The 15,457-nt window shown below is 37.9% G+C and overlaps 2 protein-coding genes and 1 long non-coding RNA gene across 3 annotated transcripts; 2 read left to right on the top strand and 1 right to left on the bottom strand.

Moving 5' to 3' along the window:
* Nucleotides 1–1,082: 1,082 nt before the first annotated feature.
* LOC122652117 (probable CCR4-associated factor 1 homolog 7) lies at nt 1,083–2,404 on the top strand. Its single transcript, XM_043845788.1, has 2 exons — nt 1,083–1,268; nt 1,432–2,404. The coding sequence occupies exon 2, from the start codon at nt 1,559–1,561 to the stop codon at nt 2,381–2,383; it is 825 nt and encodes a 274-aa protein (XP_043701723.1). The 5' UTR covers nt 1,083–1,268; nt 1,432–1,558; the 3' UTR covers nt 2,384–2,404.
* Nucleotides 2,405–6,744: 4,340 nt separating this feature from the next.
* On the bottom strand, nt 6,745–12,562 carry LOC122652986 (factor of DNA methylation 1). Its single transcript, XM_043846890.1, has 6 exons — nt 11,445–12,562; nt 11,163–11,344; nt 9,090–9,179; nt 8,692–8,979; nt 7,629–7,841; nt 6,745–7,226 (listed from the first exon to the last, which is right to left on the bottom strand). The coding sequence occupies exons 1-6, from the start codon at nt 12,346–12,348 to the stop codon at nt 6,999–7,001; spliced, it is 1,905 nt and encodes a 634-aa protein (XP_043702825.1). The 5' UTR covers nt 12,349–12,562; the 3' UTR covers nt 6,745–6,998.
* Nucleotides 12,249–14,396, top strand: LOC122652989. Its single transcript, XR_006331679.1, has 3 exons — nt 12,249–12,379; nt 12,673–12,680; nt 14,300–14,396. It is a non-coding gene; the product is annotated as an uncharacterized LOC122652989 (long non-coding RNA).
* The last annotated feature ends 1,061 nt before the right edge of the window (nt 14,397–15,457 follow it).

The following is a 15,457-nucleotide window of genomic DNA, read 5'->3' as shown; positions in this document are numbered from 1 at the left end:
AGCATGAAACACCAATAAACAAAAGTGATAGAACATCATACATGAGGGACATGGATCGTTTCAAAGGGGGAAGAGAGATAGATACAGAGGTTGCTAATTTACAATAAACCAACGATGTGCTAGTTCTTTTCCCCAAAAATATACAAGGTATTGTAATTTAGAGAGAGGATTCTTTGAGCATGTAGAGTACACTCTACCTTGTTACATTGATTTTTTTAAAAGGAAAATGAATGCTACCTGGTCGCGTGACCAACATGGCTCTAGTGCCTAGACACAATGTTGCCTTGTCTCCATTGAAAGTACCATCCTGTGCCATGAAAAAGTGGAAATCTCACCCAGGTTGATGCTTGCATGTGCGTTCCCATTGGCCAACTCTACGTCCTGGCTCAAGAGATCAAGGCACCGTTACGCTAGCCTTTTTAAATTATTATTTAAAAAAAAATATTAAATATAATAATGATATGAGGAGGTGTAGTGTACGCTTTGGTTTAGACTTTAGAGAGCCATTTCCCCATAATTTAATATCCTCAGCCGCAGCGCAGAGTCGCAGGCTACACACCGCTCCACAACAAAATTAAATAGCATTAAACAGTAGCATTACAGTAACATAATAATTTGATTTGACAGAATCCGCAAAATTAATTTAATTTACAGCCCTCTCTTCCTCTTCTAAACTTCTTCTAACCTCCATTCCTGGAATAATCAGGACCGTCTATTTCTCATCAAATCAAAAAGTAAACAAAACAGAAAAGATAAAAAAAAAAAAAAAAAAACAAATCAAAGCCTGCAATCGTCGACCACGTTCTTCCTCAACCGACCTATGGACCTACCCTATTTTAATATTATAATCTTTTTTTTTTTAAATTTTCCACTTTTTTCCCCGAGCTCCTTCTCTCTTTTAAGTTTTTTATCTTTGGTTTCATTTGCTGTAAATTTTATGATTTCTCTCTCCTGATGTCGATGGAAGGTGGTGAGCAGGGAAGACAGAAACCATGTTTTCTCTTTCTCTGAAAGCGATTCTCATGTCGACAAAAACCTCGATGTTGACCTAATTCTCTCTCTTTCTCTCTCTTGGCCGCCTTTAAAATATATTTATTTTTAAATTTTATTAAAAAAAAAGGAAAGATAGAAGCCCTAGAAAAGCTTCGTCGCATCTCTCATATCTCTTTTCTTAATCGCATTTCTTCATTTCTATTCTACGAAGAGCGAACCAGTGATCGGAATTTGGAGATCCTTGGATCGTGCCGGGGGATTATCTTCAATTCGAGGTGATACATCTCAGATCCGTTGTACCTTTTCATCTTCTCGATTTTCTCGGGTTCTTCTGTTCTTTTTCAACGTGTTAGGGTTTTGACGGATTTCTTAGGTTTTGATATTTTTTTTGTGGTGGATGATTTAAGGTTTGTTTGCTTGTTTGTGGGGCTTTTGCAGATCTGGTTAAGAAAAAGCGGTTCACGATAGATCGGTTGGGGTTCTGGGGGGCTCCGGTTGCGTATGGTTTATCTAGAGATCTGGTTTTGAAGGGAGTGCCGTCTGGCTTGGTATATTTACCGTGAAAATGTCGATGCTACCACCGAAAGGAGATATTCAAATTAGGGAGGTATGGTGCGATAACCTTGAAGCTGAATTTTCTCTGATTCGGGAGATTGTGGACGATTACCCGTACATCGCTATGGATACGGAGTTCCCGGGGATTGTTCTTCGTCCTGTAGGGAATTTCAAGACCAGCTCTGATTACCATTATCAGACCTTGAAGGCCAACGTTGATATGCTGAAGCTTATCCAGTTAGGGCTGACCTTTTCCGACGAGGCTGGGAACCTTCCTTCCTGCGGGACTGACAAGTACTGCGTCTGGCAATTCAATTTCCATGAGTTCAACGTCAGCGAAGATGTGTTTGCAAATGACTCAATTGAGCTGTTGCGCCAGAGCGGGATCGATTTCAAGAAAAATAACGAGAAAGGAATTGATGCGCAAAGATTTGGTGAACTCTTGATGTCTTCGGGAATTGTTTTGAACGATTGCGTGCATTGGGTTACCTTTCACAGTGGCTACGATTTTGGATACTTGCTCAAGCTCCTGACGTGCCAGAACCTCCCGGATACCCAGGCTGGATTTTTCAACCTGATCAACATGTATTTCCCCACCGTTTACGATATTAAGCATCTGATGAAATTCTGTAACAGCCTTCACGGTGGGTTGAACAAGCTTGCGGAGCTCTTGGAGGTGGAGAGGTTTGGTATTTGCCATCAAGCAGGGTCTGATAGTTTGCTCACTTCATGTACATTCAGGAAGTTGAAAGAATCTTTCTTTAATGGCTCAACCGAGAAATATGCTGGTGTCTTGTATGGTCTCGGTGTTGAGAATGGACAGAATACTCATTGAAATGAAAAATAAAAATTAAAATAAGAAATAAAAAAACTTTGTTTGAATATATCTTATTGTTATGACTCTAATCCCTCTTTGTGCACCTTTGGCAAAAAAAAAATTGTTGCTGAAGTTATGAATTTTCTTTTCTGTTTCCCAGTTTTAATTTTCTGAATTTCTTTACTGAACTTCGAGTTTGTGCTGTGGAAGTGCAGACGGTCACTGTTATAGTTTACATGTCAATAGCTTTGGTTTTCCATGACTTAATGCTACTAATGTTGCTTGAAAAGCATGCCTGGCATTTAGATTTTCTTTTGGTTGAGTAGTGTTGCTTTTGCTATCATTAAGATATTCAGCATTAGTATGCTTTTGATCTTCTTGAGCTTAGCAGGTAGTGGCTTTATAATAGTAATAGGCAACACCAGTCCTGAGGTTATCTATCATGAAAACCATAGGTTCTCAGGGTTCTGGCTCCATTTTTGTGAAGTTACTAGGTCTTATTTTTTATGGATGTTGAAGGCAGGCTTTGTCCCTTGTAGGTGATAAGCGCAAAAAGATGTGCAAGTATACATTATTATTATTTTTTTTTGGGGGGGAGGGGGAGGGGGGGGGGGGGCGTAGGGGCTAGAAAAAATTAATGATGTGTTCTGAATGTGTCAAAATCTCACAATTTAAAGTATGGGACATCTACTTTAGCATTTTTGGCTTTGTTGCAGAGCTTCTTTGTTTTGCTTCTGGTGCATTTGTTCATGCTGAAATTGATAGAATCTGAGAAGGTCGAAAATGAGACTGATTCGTTGTGCATTTCTCTTTGCATGACTTTTTATTCTCTCAAGTGGGTTATATAAGTAAATGATGTTACATGGACGGTGGAGCTGTTTATTATTTTCTTTGTTAGGTTTAAATCATTGGAGTGTGATTGATGATTTCTATAAACTACTTCTCTTTGATCTTTTATCAACTCTCTATTTGTTGCATGGAGCATTTTGCTTTTCCCCTTATGAAATGGTTTTTCCCAGTTTGCGAATCTTTATTGTAATTGTTTATGAGGTTTGGCTGAAGTAGGTGGTTGTGAGGATAGTACCTCAGTATCCATTAGAAATGGGCTTCGAATTATCTCATTGTTGTCAGGGAGCTGTAAATTGTTGGCAAAGGAGAAAGGGTTCTGTTGTTTCTGTTTCATTCTGTGTATGCTTTGTTATCTTCATGAATGCTCTTGATTGTAGCCGAGTTTGTCATGTCATCCTGGTTTTTATTTCCTCTGAAATTTTGTTTTGTAACCTCTTCAGTCAGTTTGTCGGTCTAGCAAGGCCATTTCATGATCTATCATCCGTTGAGTGAAATATTTACATTTTATTAGTCAAATACGTTGAATGTTCTATCATATAAATAATAGGCACATACTGCTTAAAATTCTTTTTTTGTATAAACTTAGGCACGTACCGCTTAAAATTCTCTTTTTGTATAATCTTGGCCTAGCGTTTTATGGTTTCTATGTTGACTGTTGTCTTGTGATTACTGTAGCCGAAAGTGAATGGTTTCGAGTGTTGGGGAAATGGAATTGTTTGGATCACATCTGGTGATGTGATAGATTTCTCTTAATGTTTCAGCAGGTTAGCAGAAAATTGATGAGATATTTTCGGAGTTCTATTGAGTTAGTTGCGCATGCACACCCCTATGATTTTCTATGCAATAATAGTCCTTGTAATTCGTCATGAGTGAATTTAGCATTTCAGCTCCTCAACCAGCTCTATTAGGGGATAATCTAACTGTGAAAGACTTTCTGTTTTGCTGCTCAACTTCATTATATAGTGTAAGCTTTTATGTTTGTGTAGTTTGTTGGTGGAAAGTTTGGTTGTACTTCTCATCTTAATTTTTCTCCTTTTAGAAAGATGTGGTTTTTCTTGATATTTTTGGCAGTTGTACTAGTATACTATTTTTTGAAGCTAGAATTCTTCTGGAGGAACCTTACTTCTGCGTTTTGTTGGGAGTTAAAAAAAAACTTTATTTTGTTGCTGGAAAATGATAGTTTTCTTACTCCCCACTGTCGAAGCAGCTTGGTCTGGTATAAATGGGAAGGCTATGAAATCTTATGCCCGAAATCCTTAAAAGAAAATTGGTTAACTAAGCTAGGTAATTCAGATGGTAAACACTGGGCTTTGAAATTCTAGTAAACCCTTTCTCTCTTCTCTCAATCCATTCTTTTTTTTTTTTTTTACCCTTCTGATTAAGATTTATCATGCTAAAAGTTTAACACAGCAACTACTAAATTTAGAGTCGTGAATGGCTCCTGTGAAACACTAGTTTACTTCAGTGGTTATGAATTAGATGTTAGTACTTTCTCATTGATTTTGAATTTGAATCATTGTGGTTGGTGTATCTCCATATTGAGCAACAGACTCCATTAATGCAATGCTGATTTTCTCCACTTTGTTTAATGTTATTGTTGTTTGGTACTTGGTTCTCAGTATCAGTACATCTTGAGCCTGTGATCTGTAATGAAGACTTCCCCCAAAAGCAAGGATTTCAAACTGAATTCTCAAAACCCATTTTAGAATCAATCATGAATGCATTTTGATATTCATTGCTTTTTTAATCATTTTTCTTGTCGGCAGCAAAGTTTAAATCTTTACTTGAAATCTTTAGGCATGGACCACAGTGATGCAAGTGCAAGTTCAATGGTTGTTGAGTAAGAATGAGAGAGACAGACCTGGTTTGTTTTGATGTCTTACAAAACTAGAAAAGATACCGTGTATTATGTAATGTCAAGCTGGCAAATGTTATTGAGGGGGTGATAGTTGCATGATCCCATCAACAGATGATGCCCCACTTATAGCCCATTTGCATTTGTAATGATTTTTTTTTGGTTAAAGTATTTGTAATGATTGAAGTGTACATAAAGAAGGAACTTCTTATCATACGTATCTAAAGCAGTAAGGTTGCTTTATTCTTTGCAATGGCTTTTTTTTTTCGGTTTTATAGTCTTGAAGGCTTTTAAGGAGCATGGGGAGCAGAATCTGATCTAATTATATATGCCTCGTTAGTGGGGTAATGGGGGGCAGTGGAAGATGGGATTCTATCTCTTAGGTCTCTGTAGACAAAAAAGATTTTTTTGGGTACCCATGGTCTTTTCATTATTAGATTTACAATAAACAAAAGGTAGTGATGAATGAGAAGAGGCAAGTTTATCTCGAGTTATGAACTGTTAGACCTTAAACGATCTTACTTGTAATGAAAGGACAATGGGTACCAAGGTTAAAGGTTTCGAAAAATCGGCATGAACCATAGAGTTCTTGCCTGGAATCACTGGCTGAAATTGGGCTGATTCCTATTTACATTGGCAGGAGCCAGTGATCTGATTCTGATTTCAATTCCTTGGGTACCCCGGAGGATACCGAATTTTGGCTGAATCAACTGATTAGATTTGGATCAGACCAAGGCAAATTCCGACCCGATTTGAATTGGAATGAACGGAGATCAATCTTGTACCGATTCAGAGTTTTTAAACCCTGATCTGGCATCTTGAAGAAAGAAGAATTACACACAGCATCATGATCCAAACTGAGTATTGTAATCTAAAGTTGCACAAAAGTCACTGCAAAGGCCACCTTCTGTGATCACCATGTCTTCTTCTTAGACATTCAACAGGTTCCGTAAAGCACACAAGAAGACGCCCATGGCCAGTAGTACTGAAGTTGAAGGTCAACAACCTACTTAACCTAGAGGATCATAGAAAACAAACCAGTCCTATGGTGCACCGGTTAATTCACAGCCCAAACAACTTGAGTGGATCTGCTTAAAAGTTTAGCGAATGTTGACTCATGGCCAGATAACAGGTAACAGAGAAATTCTCAGGATCAGGAAACCCTCAAACCATTGAATTAAGGACTCAAAAAGCTTGTAGATTTGCTGTTGGAGTGGGTTTAGCAACTACAATTTTACAATGCATAAAACACAGTTGAAGAAGAAGAAGAAGAAGAAGATTAAGACTGTAGAAATTGCACCAAGGCACATTGCCTTTCAACTTCCATTATTTAAACCATAACAAGCAAAGTTAGTTAAATGGGTCCATACATGACAAGTAACATTGTGAGAAATCCACAATCTACAATTCAACTACCCAATGTTGACACTTCCGTTTCAAGGCTACTTTCTCAGTAGGCTATACCCGAATAACTTATGGCACTGCTTCTTGGTCAGTGCTCAGGGCATTCCTTTATCTGGATGCAGCTTCACCCATAGTCTTAGAACCCTGATGCCTGACCGAACAGCAAACCTGCAGGGTGGGGGTTGGTCTGGTTGTTCCGTTTCTGGTTTAACCTGGTTTGATAGGGCAGTCCTGTCTAATTTTCAAAATTGTGGTTCCACATACTCACATATTTGGGTCTCATTCATATTGTCATCTGCTTAAACATAGGAAAGATAGCTCCACCAAAGTTACAATTATAGAAGAATTTTCACAATTTTCAAGCAAATCAAATGCATATAGTTGTGCTTGTGACACAAATGAGACACTGAGATCACTACAGCTGATGGCTAGAAATCCACACTAAGTACAGCATCAGTGAAACAATCAAGCAGTTGATAGAAGTACATATAAAGTACACAACTTTAAGTTCTAAACTTTGCCTGATCATTTTTTGCGCTTCACTATCCTCAATTGCTTCAATATATAACCGACAACCTCTTTTAATGTGGCTTTTCTCCCTTCTTTAAAGTTCCAAAGCTCAGGTACAGGATACCTACCACTGGGATTGTACTCATTGACTTCTAGCAAGGCTGTAACAACAGCAATATGAATCTCATCACCCCAATCTTTCCTTAGATTTTTTAACTTTTCATCGTCTTCATCGACTGTATCCTGAAGCATGAGATAACATTTTCATGTGTTAATTTCTCAATTCTTTCTGGGTTCGTAGTAAAGGAGAAAAACTATAATTGTTTCTTTTAGATTCAACACCAACAAAATAATTTCCAACAATTTACGTGAGGTTAAAAGAGATAATTAATTAAAACCTTAATTTGTCTGCAAAATGCAAATAACTTTATATGGCCATGAATGCAATCATAAAATGTTCAGGCCCAAGAGAGAATGCACATTAGGACTGGAAGTTTTACTGATGCTACAGGCAGTCAGCCCAACTAGTAACAAGAGAAAAATGCAACAGAAGTTATCTCAAACATGAGGACATGAATGCAGGATGATTGCATACATAGTCACCTATACACATGGAAGAACAAAATGATAGAGATTGATACATACTTTTGGATTACCGTTGGCAATGACAATTTTAAATGGATACCATCCTGAATTTCTGATTTCTTCTTGCCATAAGCTGCATAGTTCAACAGATTTAATTGATGCTTCTGTGGATGGAAATCTTTGCTTGCATGCATTTTGAAATGGCTTTGCATCGAGTTCCCCCATTTTTTTGATTCCAATCAAAGTTCTCCCACTCAACATCTCTTGCAAACCCTTAAGAAAAAGAAGAAGAGTTCCATCAAATATTTCTGAGCCATACTATCATCTGGATTATGAAGGAAATGATTTTTGCATTAAATTAAGGTTACATTATTTATAGATTTAATAGTATCTATTCCTTAATAAAGATTTATTTAGTACTCACCACTACATGATCCCACCTGAAATCTCCAGTATCATACCAATTGACTTTTTCTTAGAATGTTTGACAAAATTGATTGATTTTGACTGTATAAAAGATTGGTAGATCATGCGTTGCTATAGCTGATGGTCTAGGAGAACTCTTAAGTCGTTTCTCTTGGCCCTAGTGTGGGTGTTGTTATAGAGTGTTACTCTATGTATAGACATCGGTACCAGATATCATATAAGTAGAGGGTGGCAATTTGGGAATTCCTAACCTGACCAGCCAAACCAACCACTTTTTCTGGATCAGGGTGTTGTTATAGAGTGTTAATCTATGTATAGACATCAGTTCCAGATCATATATAAGTAGAGAGTGGCAATTTGGCAATTCCTAACCTGACCATCCAAACCACCCACTTTTTCAACCTATTCCATAAATGGTTTGTATTTAAGTTAGTGTTTGTTCACTATGTAGCATGGTATTATATTTTTAGGATAAGTTGGCCAGCTGTTGACTATAAACAACTGGACTGATCTCCATTAATTTTTCCTAGGTTCAGACTGCAGATGAAGCCAAATCAGATCAGGAAAGTGTTGTGCTTCTTTTTCCATTTCACTTTCTGGCTGATCCAATCAGGATCCAATATGAATCATAACAAAAGCAGATTGGAATGCTCAGAGAAAAAGGTTAAGTAAAACATAGTAACCAATAATAGCATACTTCAATCAATTCGTAACGAGCATCTTGCAGCTCATCATTACTCTGGCGCTCTTTGATTATGAGAGTTTGATGCATATCTTCCATATCGTTTAAATCCCCTATCTTTTCGTTCAATTCTTGGGTCATCTCTATCATCTTCTTCTGAACTCCTGTATCATCTTCACCTGCCATGTGTTTCATCACCTCTAAATTCCCTTTCAATTCCTCAATTTCTAACTCCAATTTTTGTTTGGCATCCAACTTCTTCTCCAGCTCAAGTATCTTACTCAAAGCTGCTTCTTTCTCCCTCTGCATATTTTTTTTAAAAATTCTGGGCATATGAGAAGTGATTTGATCTAAAAGAAGAAGGAATAATTATCTTTTGAAGTACAACTTAAGGTTCACATCATGCAGCATACCTTTTGCTCCTCAATCAGCCTCAAGACATTCTCGTCAGCCCTCTTCTGCTCCATGGATGCCATGTGAAGGGAATTGTTTTTCAAAATATTCTGAAGGGACATAAGTACATCAGTATTAATTAACTAGCATCTTCATACATCAGTAAAACTAGAGAAATTTGTCACAGAATCCCCCTCTCATAACACAGCTACAGTAAGTTTTATTGATCTGAGTACACAGAATGCTGAAACAGATGGATTAGATTTTTATTGTTATGAATGACATTCAAGCAATTTAACTTGATACTCTATCCTATTTTTGGCTTAAACTGCATAAAAGTGGAACATGCTCTCATTCAGGATTATTTTTGGCACACCAATTTGCAGGAAAGACGGTTAATGTAGTCCTAGATAGGTAGAAGACCTACTAGAAGCCAGGTAGAGCAAACCCTCACAAAAAGATGCTGGCCGATTGGGGCAGAATTGAGGTTTTAGGTCAAATCTAGGGTTAGGTTTATGAGAATACGGTTGAATCTTATATGGTTTTAATGGGCAGGTCTAGGAGAAGCTAATAGGGTAGGTTTGAACAAGGTTTAAACAAAAATAAAAATTACAGAAATTAGGGTTAGGGTGTTAGAATTTAGGTTAAAACTAGGGTTTAAACTTGGAATTAGCGCAAGGGGCTAAGGTCGAGTGTTAGGGGCAATGGGAAGAATACTTGGCTGGAATATGGTGTAATTCTGATGGCTGAATTGGCTATACAGAATTTAGGGTTTTTTTGGGTTCTACAGAGACAAGACAAATTAGGGTTTGAGTGGTTGGATGGGGCTGCAACTTAGGTCGAGTGAAGGAGGAGATGAGAGGGCGTTGTGGTTGAAATTTGGTTGGGATTGGATGGAGGAACAAGGCTGTACAGAATTTAGAATAATTAGGGTTTATGGGGATCAATGGATTTTTAATGGAGGAGACAATGTGGATCTATTAGGGCAGGTGGGGCTTGGGTTGGAGGGTTAAGAAGAAGGGGGAATGCTAAAACAGTAAATAACTTACTGGTTTAAGGAGATCTTTAATGGCAGTAACCTTGAAGACAGCTTTGAAGATGAACCTCCTGTTCTACAAGATGCAAGGAGTCACTGGAGATCCACCAGCCCTTCAACCTTGATATGACTCACAAGGGGGGTCTTGATATGACTCAAAAGACAATCTCAGAAGAGAGAAACAGCAGCAGCAATAGCCAGCAGCACATAAACAATTTTTTTTAAAACTTTAATTGGTGGGGGAGCCTCTCCCATGATTTCTCTTAATAAGGGGGCCCAAGGACCACAATCCTAATACAATTTAAAATCCTCTCTCTTTCAAAAACGTGGAAGGAGTGTGCTTAATGAAATAACTCAGAGTTTAAAGTCCTACCTACCCCTATTAACTTAAAACACTTAAAACTCTTAAACTAAGAAGATTCCTCATCAACCAATAGGATATAAGGTCCTAATAGCCAATAGGAACACTTCACTTAAGTTAGACCAACTTAAATTGAACCAATTGGATGCAACCAATTTGAACCAGTTCAATTAAAGACATAAAAATAAAATTAAGTATAGAACTGAAGTAAACTAAGTATAAACTAGTCTAAGGCTCCTACTAAAACCCTATGATCAGGGGGCTTTTTCAGCTCATGGGGGCTTGGATCTGCATCAACGGTTCTTTGGGCTGCCTATTCCAGATCTATGGTTTACAGCATGCCAATCCATTCAAAGGTCTCACATCCTATTCATTTGTGGAAAGAAATGTTTGCACTGTAGTCAATAGGACAAAGAAACTACTATGTTTACCATGAATGCAAAGAATTTAAACTATTTTGTTCATGAATGCAAATAATTTCTGTATAGAAAAGGCCTTACTAAGCAAAGAAATCCATTCAAATTACTACGCGATAAAAAAGACATTATTTTCTCAATTGTTCAACTTATGTGTCAAGGACTACTGTGAACTGAAACTAAAAGGCGTATGATTTGGCCACTAAATCTTCCTCATTGGCTGATAATATTATCAATTAGCATTTCAAATATAACATATATATTGACCAGGGAGTCTCACCTTTTCAATCTCCTCATTGAGTTTGCTTCTCTCAAGTTCATTTAGGGCTTCTTGTTTGTTTAATACTTTGCTCCGCAATTCAAGTTTTCTCCTTTGAGAATCCAACTGATATCTTAGCATTTCATTCTCCTCAAGAATCCTAAGAGCATGATCACGTGACATGTGTTGCAGCCTCTTCATTTCTGATAAAAAGATAAATATGGAAGAATATAAGTCCATTTTCCTTATAACAATGGGGAGGGGACAATAGAGAGATGTGTGATGGCTGAGGGGGCTACAGACCTTCGTTGTAAGCTTGATGTAGTCTGTCCTTTTCTGCTATCGTTATACTCAACGACATACTCTGTTCATTGCACTTGTATTGTAGTTCATTTATAGTTTCATTTGTGACATCAATTTTGTTGGTTAGGTTTGCCACAACACTGTTTGTTTGCTCTATTGCTTCTTGTGCAATGTTAGCAATGGTTTTCAAGTCCCCATTTTTTCGGAGATAATCCCCAACTGGGCCTTCTGAATTATAATCATCTGCACGTGCAAACCAACCATAAATGTTTGGATCAGGGTCTTGCTTCCGCTCATTCCAGTCCTTTTTGCCATGATGATCAGCTTCAAAAGCTTTTTCGAATTCCATAGCATCCTTGAATCCGGGCCAGTCTTTACTGAAGTCTACAATGGCATATACTGTAGAGTCTTGTTCTGTCCTTAATGTATGAACTTCTAAAATCTTATATTCAGAAAGCTGTTCTTCAATCCAAGATGCATATACACTAGGGTCTTCGCCATTCTTTAGCTTGGCGGAAAGGTTAACAATGATTCCTTTCCAAGGCCAAACAAACAGGTCATCTTGCTCAGGGGGCTTAGCATCTGGCTCCTGCACAACCACGGGTTGTAATGGACCCGATGCATCAGCCAGGTCTGTTTCTAAGTATTTAGCTAAGGCGAGATGGTTTGCCTTTTGCTTCGCACTTCTGTTAGATGAACCTTTACCTACTCCAGAAGCATGTTGGAGGAGGTCCTTGAAACGATAATCTTGCTTTTTCTTCCCCTTACAGAAGGGACATCTAAAGGCAACATCTGAATACTTTACTTTGTGCTTTCCAGCCTTCAGTTGTTCATATGGTTTCTCTATGAACTCATCAATCTCAGATTCACTTATGTCTGAGTCTTCTTCTGAATCATAGTCCATTTGACTAATCAAATATTAATTGGTAGCAAGCGTGGGAACTAAATAGGAAACTGCAAGTGTGAGATAATCAATAAAACTCAGCATCAGGATGAGATAAGAGAAAACATAAAAATAAGATAAGAAATTGATCACCAGTAGCAGAAATGTTAGTTGGTCAGACTGAGACTCCATTTACAGTAATTCTCCAATAAATCAATTTATACTCACAAAGATTAAATGTCTTATTGCGAGAGGGTTTTTTTTTTTTTTTTTTTTGGGGGGGGGGGGTGGGGAGGTCCAAAGCTTTTTATTTTTTTATTTCTGAAGGTGTAAACCATATAGGAGAGTTCTAGGTCTAAGGAAACATAAATGACAAATCCAAATAAGTAAGGAGATGGTATTGTGGACTGACTCCCAAGCTTCTATAGCCAACATGACTCTAGAAGAAATCCAATCAATTGAGAATTGTAGATGAGAAGGATACAACCAAGGAATATGTGGACATATGGATAGAGCAGAATGGCCAAGGTGGAGAAGCATGTATAGAGTACTACGTGGTCAATGAATATCAAGCTAAAGAAATATCTTTTTTTTTTTTTTAATGGAAACAAGATCTGCCACGTGCAATTACATGAAATGCAGAACTATTGAGAAACAGCATCTTCACTGAATGAGTAAGATTGGTATAAGGAAGATGAAGGGACTAATGAAAATACTTGAAAAGATAATATCAGGAATGAGCATGCTGAAGTAAAGTTAGCACTGAGCTCCAATGGGGGATCACAAAAGTTGATTACACCAATACTTTGAACATGTATGGTGTAGTTCATTTGAAAGTCTACAGAAGAACAAGGCTGGAAGCAAAATGGGAGCGGATTTAAAGGTGCATTGCTTAAAAAACAAGTCAAAAGGGAAGGAAAGTAATCCTGTGGTGCACCCAATTTAGAGAAGGAAATTAGGATGACCATGAAAACAATGGTCATTATGAAGGCGATGGATATAACTAAATATTGAAATATTTATCAAGGAGGCACAGAAAGAGCAACCAACTCTCAAAGCTTTTTCCCAACTACTTGGAGTAAAAATCCTCCACATGGTTCCACCTTAATTATGGCCATATGAGCTATTAACTCATAAATATTAACCTCTGTTTTCACCACTTCAGCCCAGCTCATCTTCTAATTTCCCATTGTCATTTTTACACCTTCTATTAATTCCATATGACACTCCTTTGTGGCTAGTTATTCACAGGACTTTGATGCACATGGCCAAGCCATCTCACAGAATTCTTTTTGGGATTGGGAACTTATATGTATTTTATCTATAGGGGGGGGGGGGAGTGACCTGGGAAGGGGGTAAGGTACCAGCCAGGAGACTTGAACTCGAGACCTCCTGGTGAGCATGGGCATGAAGCGCATCACGGCTCACCAACTGAGCTAAGCAGTTGTTGGTCATCTCACAGAATTCAAATTCAAGATATTTGACCGTACATAATCAAAACAAAATTCTGTCAGCTAAATAATCAAACAGTTTGAACACATTTGGATTGAAGTTCACAGCCATTTTTACTTAGCATAGTCATGCATGTGGAGTTGTGCTACCCCCCCCCCCCAAAAAAAAAAAGAAGCCATGCATTTGGGGTTCCTCCTTGATTTAAAGTCTCAGTAACATGAAACCCATATACTAAGAGGATATCAAAGTGAGTGAAAGTAGTTAGGAATAAAAATCATCCAAACAATAAATACTATGTTGCATTCTCCTGAATGCACAGACAGAACCATAAACTGAAACAACAACCAAAAAAGAAAAAAAGAGAGCACCTCTAGTACAGATTGAAGGTAAAGTCCAAAGTCCAAGAAAGGGAAAGATTAAAATGCAGTGGACAATGAGCTTGAAGAAGAAATAAAGAAGGAAAAAAAATGGAGAGATTAACATATAAGCATAAGGAAATGAGAGGGAACTCACACAGAAGAGAACTACGAAGAAGAGCAAAGTGGGCTTCACCGATTATGGTCTCATCAGAGAGACACCAAGAAGCTGCTTAGCACTAACATAAGCATGCTCTGGTCTCTGGGTACCAACTGGATTACTGGAAGATGAACCTGACAAGACGGTAGGTAACGATTTCAAGAATCAGGAATGGTTACCATTTACCAAGACTTTAAAAACTCTACCAAAAAAAAAAAACTTTACCAAATCCAAAAAACTAAAAACTTAAAAAAGGCATGACTTTAAATGGATATTAACCGTCCAATCTGTTGACCGTTACATTGGACTTTCCGCTCCAAGTTTTTAATCCGACATAAAAATTAAATCCACGTGTAAAATATAGGGTTTTTGAAAAATGAACTGAGAACAAAGGACCGTTAGAGAGGAATAGCGTATTTACTTGGTGGGCCATATTTAAGCCAACCGTTAGATTTGTTAGGACTTCCACGTGGCATATTCTAAATGTTCTGATTAGTTTCCAGATATGGATGTATTAGAGTCTGGTCACAGTTTTACAAAAACAGAAAAAGTGAAACGGGTCGAATCACACGTGAACTCTGCCTGTACGTTAATTGAACGGTGATTGGACACGGGTCTGACGCTCTTAGATATATCAGCCGTTGGATCGGAATTTTGGGAAATTCTTCTCTGACAATGTCGGATATCAACCAGACAGTTTCTCATATGCTCTACTGGATCATTTAGGAATCTCTGATCCCCAAGAGCCTATCGAGGAATTTCAAGATAATGGAGAACAACTGGCGAGAGTAATTTCGTAATTCTGGGATAAGATTATGTTGTTTCAATTTCATGACAAATGACAGTGTCACAATAAATTAAAAGCGAGGGTTGGGCACATAGACCAATTAAGGCTGGACATGGGGGGGGGGGGGGGGGGGGGAATTACCAAGGGGAGAGGAGAGAGGATGACACATGTTGTGGCACCTTTTTTGATGACATTATAATCACACAAATTACACATCAATCTCAAAAGGTTATCCGATTTTTAGGACTGTGGAATGGGGGATATACATAACACACATCACACTCCCATGCCCGATGTGGGACTAAATCCACGCACCCAACGCACATAGCTCAGCCTTTTTTTTTGATGAAAGTGTAATCACACCAATCTTAAAAC

Source organism: Telopea speciosissima, chromosome 2, assembly GCF_018873765.1.
Source record: "Telopea speciosissima isolate NSW1024214 ecotype Mountain lineage chromosome 2, Tspe_v1, whole genome shotgun sequence".
NCBI classification, from domain to species: Eukaryota; Viridiplantae; Streptophyta; class Magnoliopsida; order Proteales; family Proteaceae; genus Telopea; species Telopea speciosissima.
The sequence above is the reverse complement of the archived record's forward strand: the minus strand, read 5'-3'. Positions and strand labels throughout refer to the sequence as shown.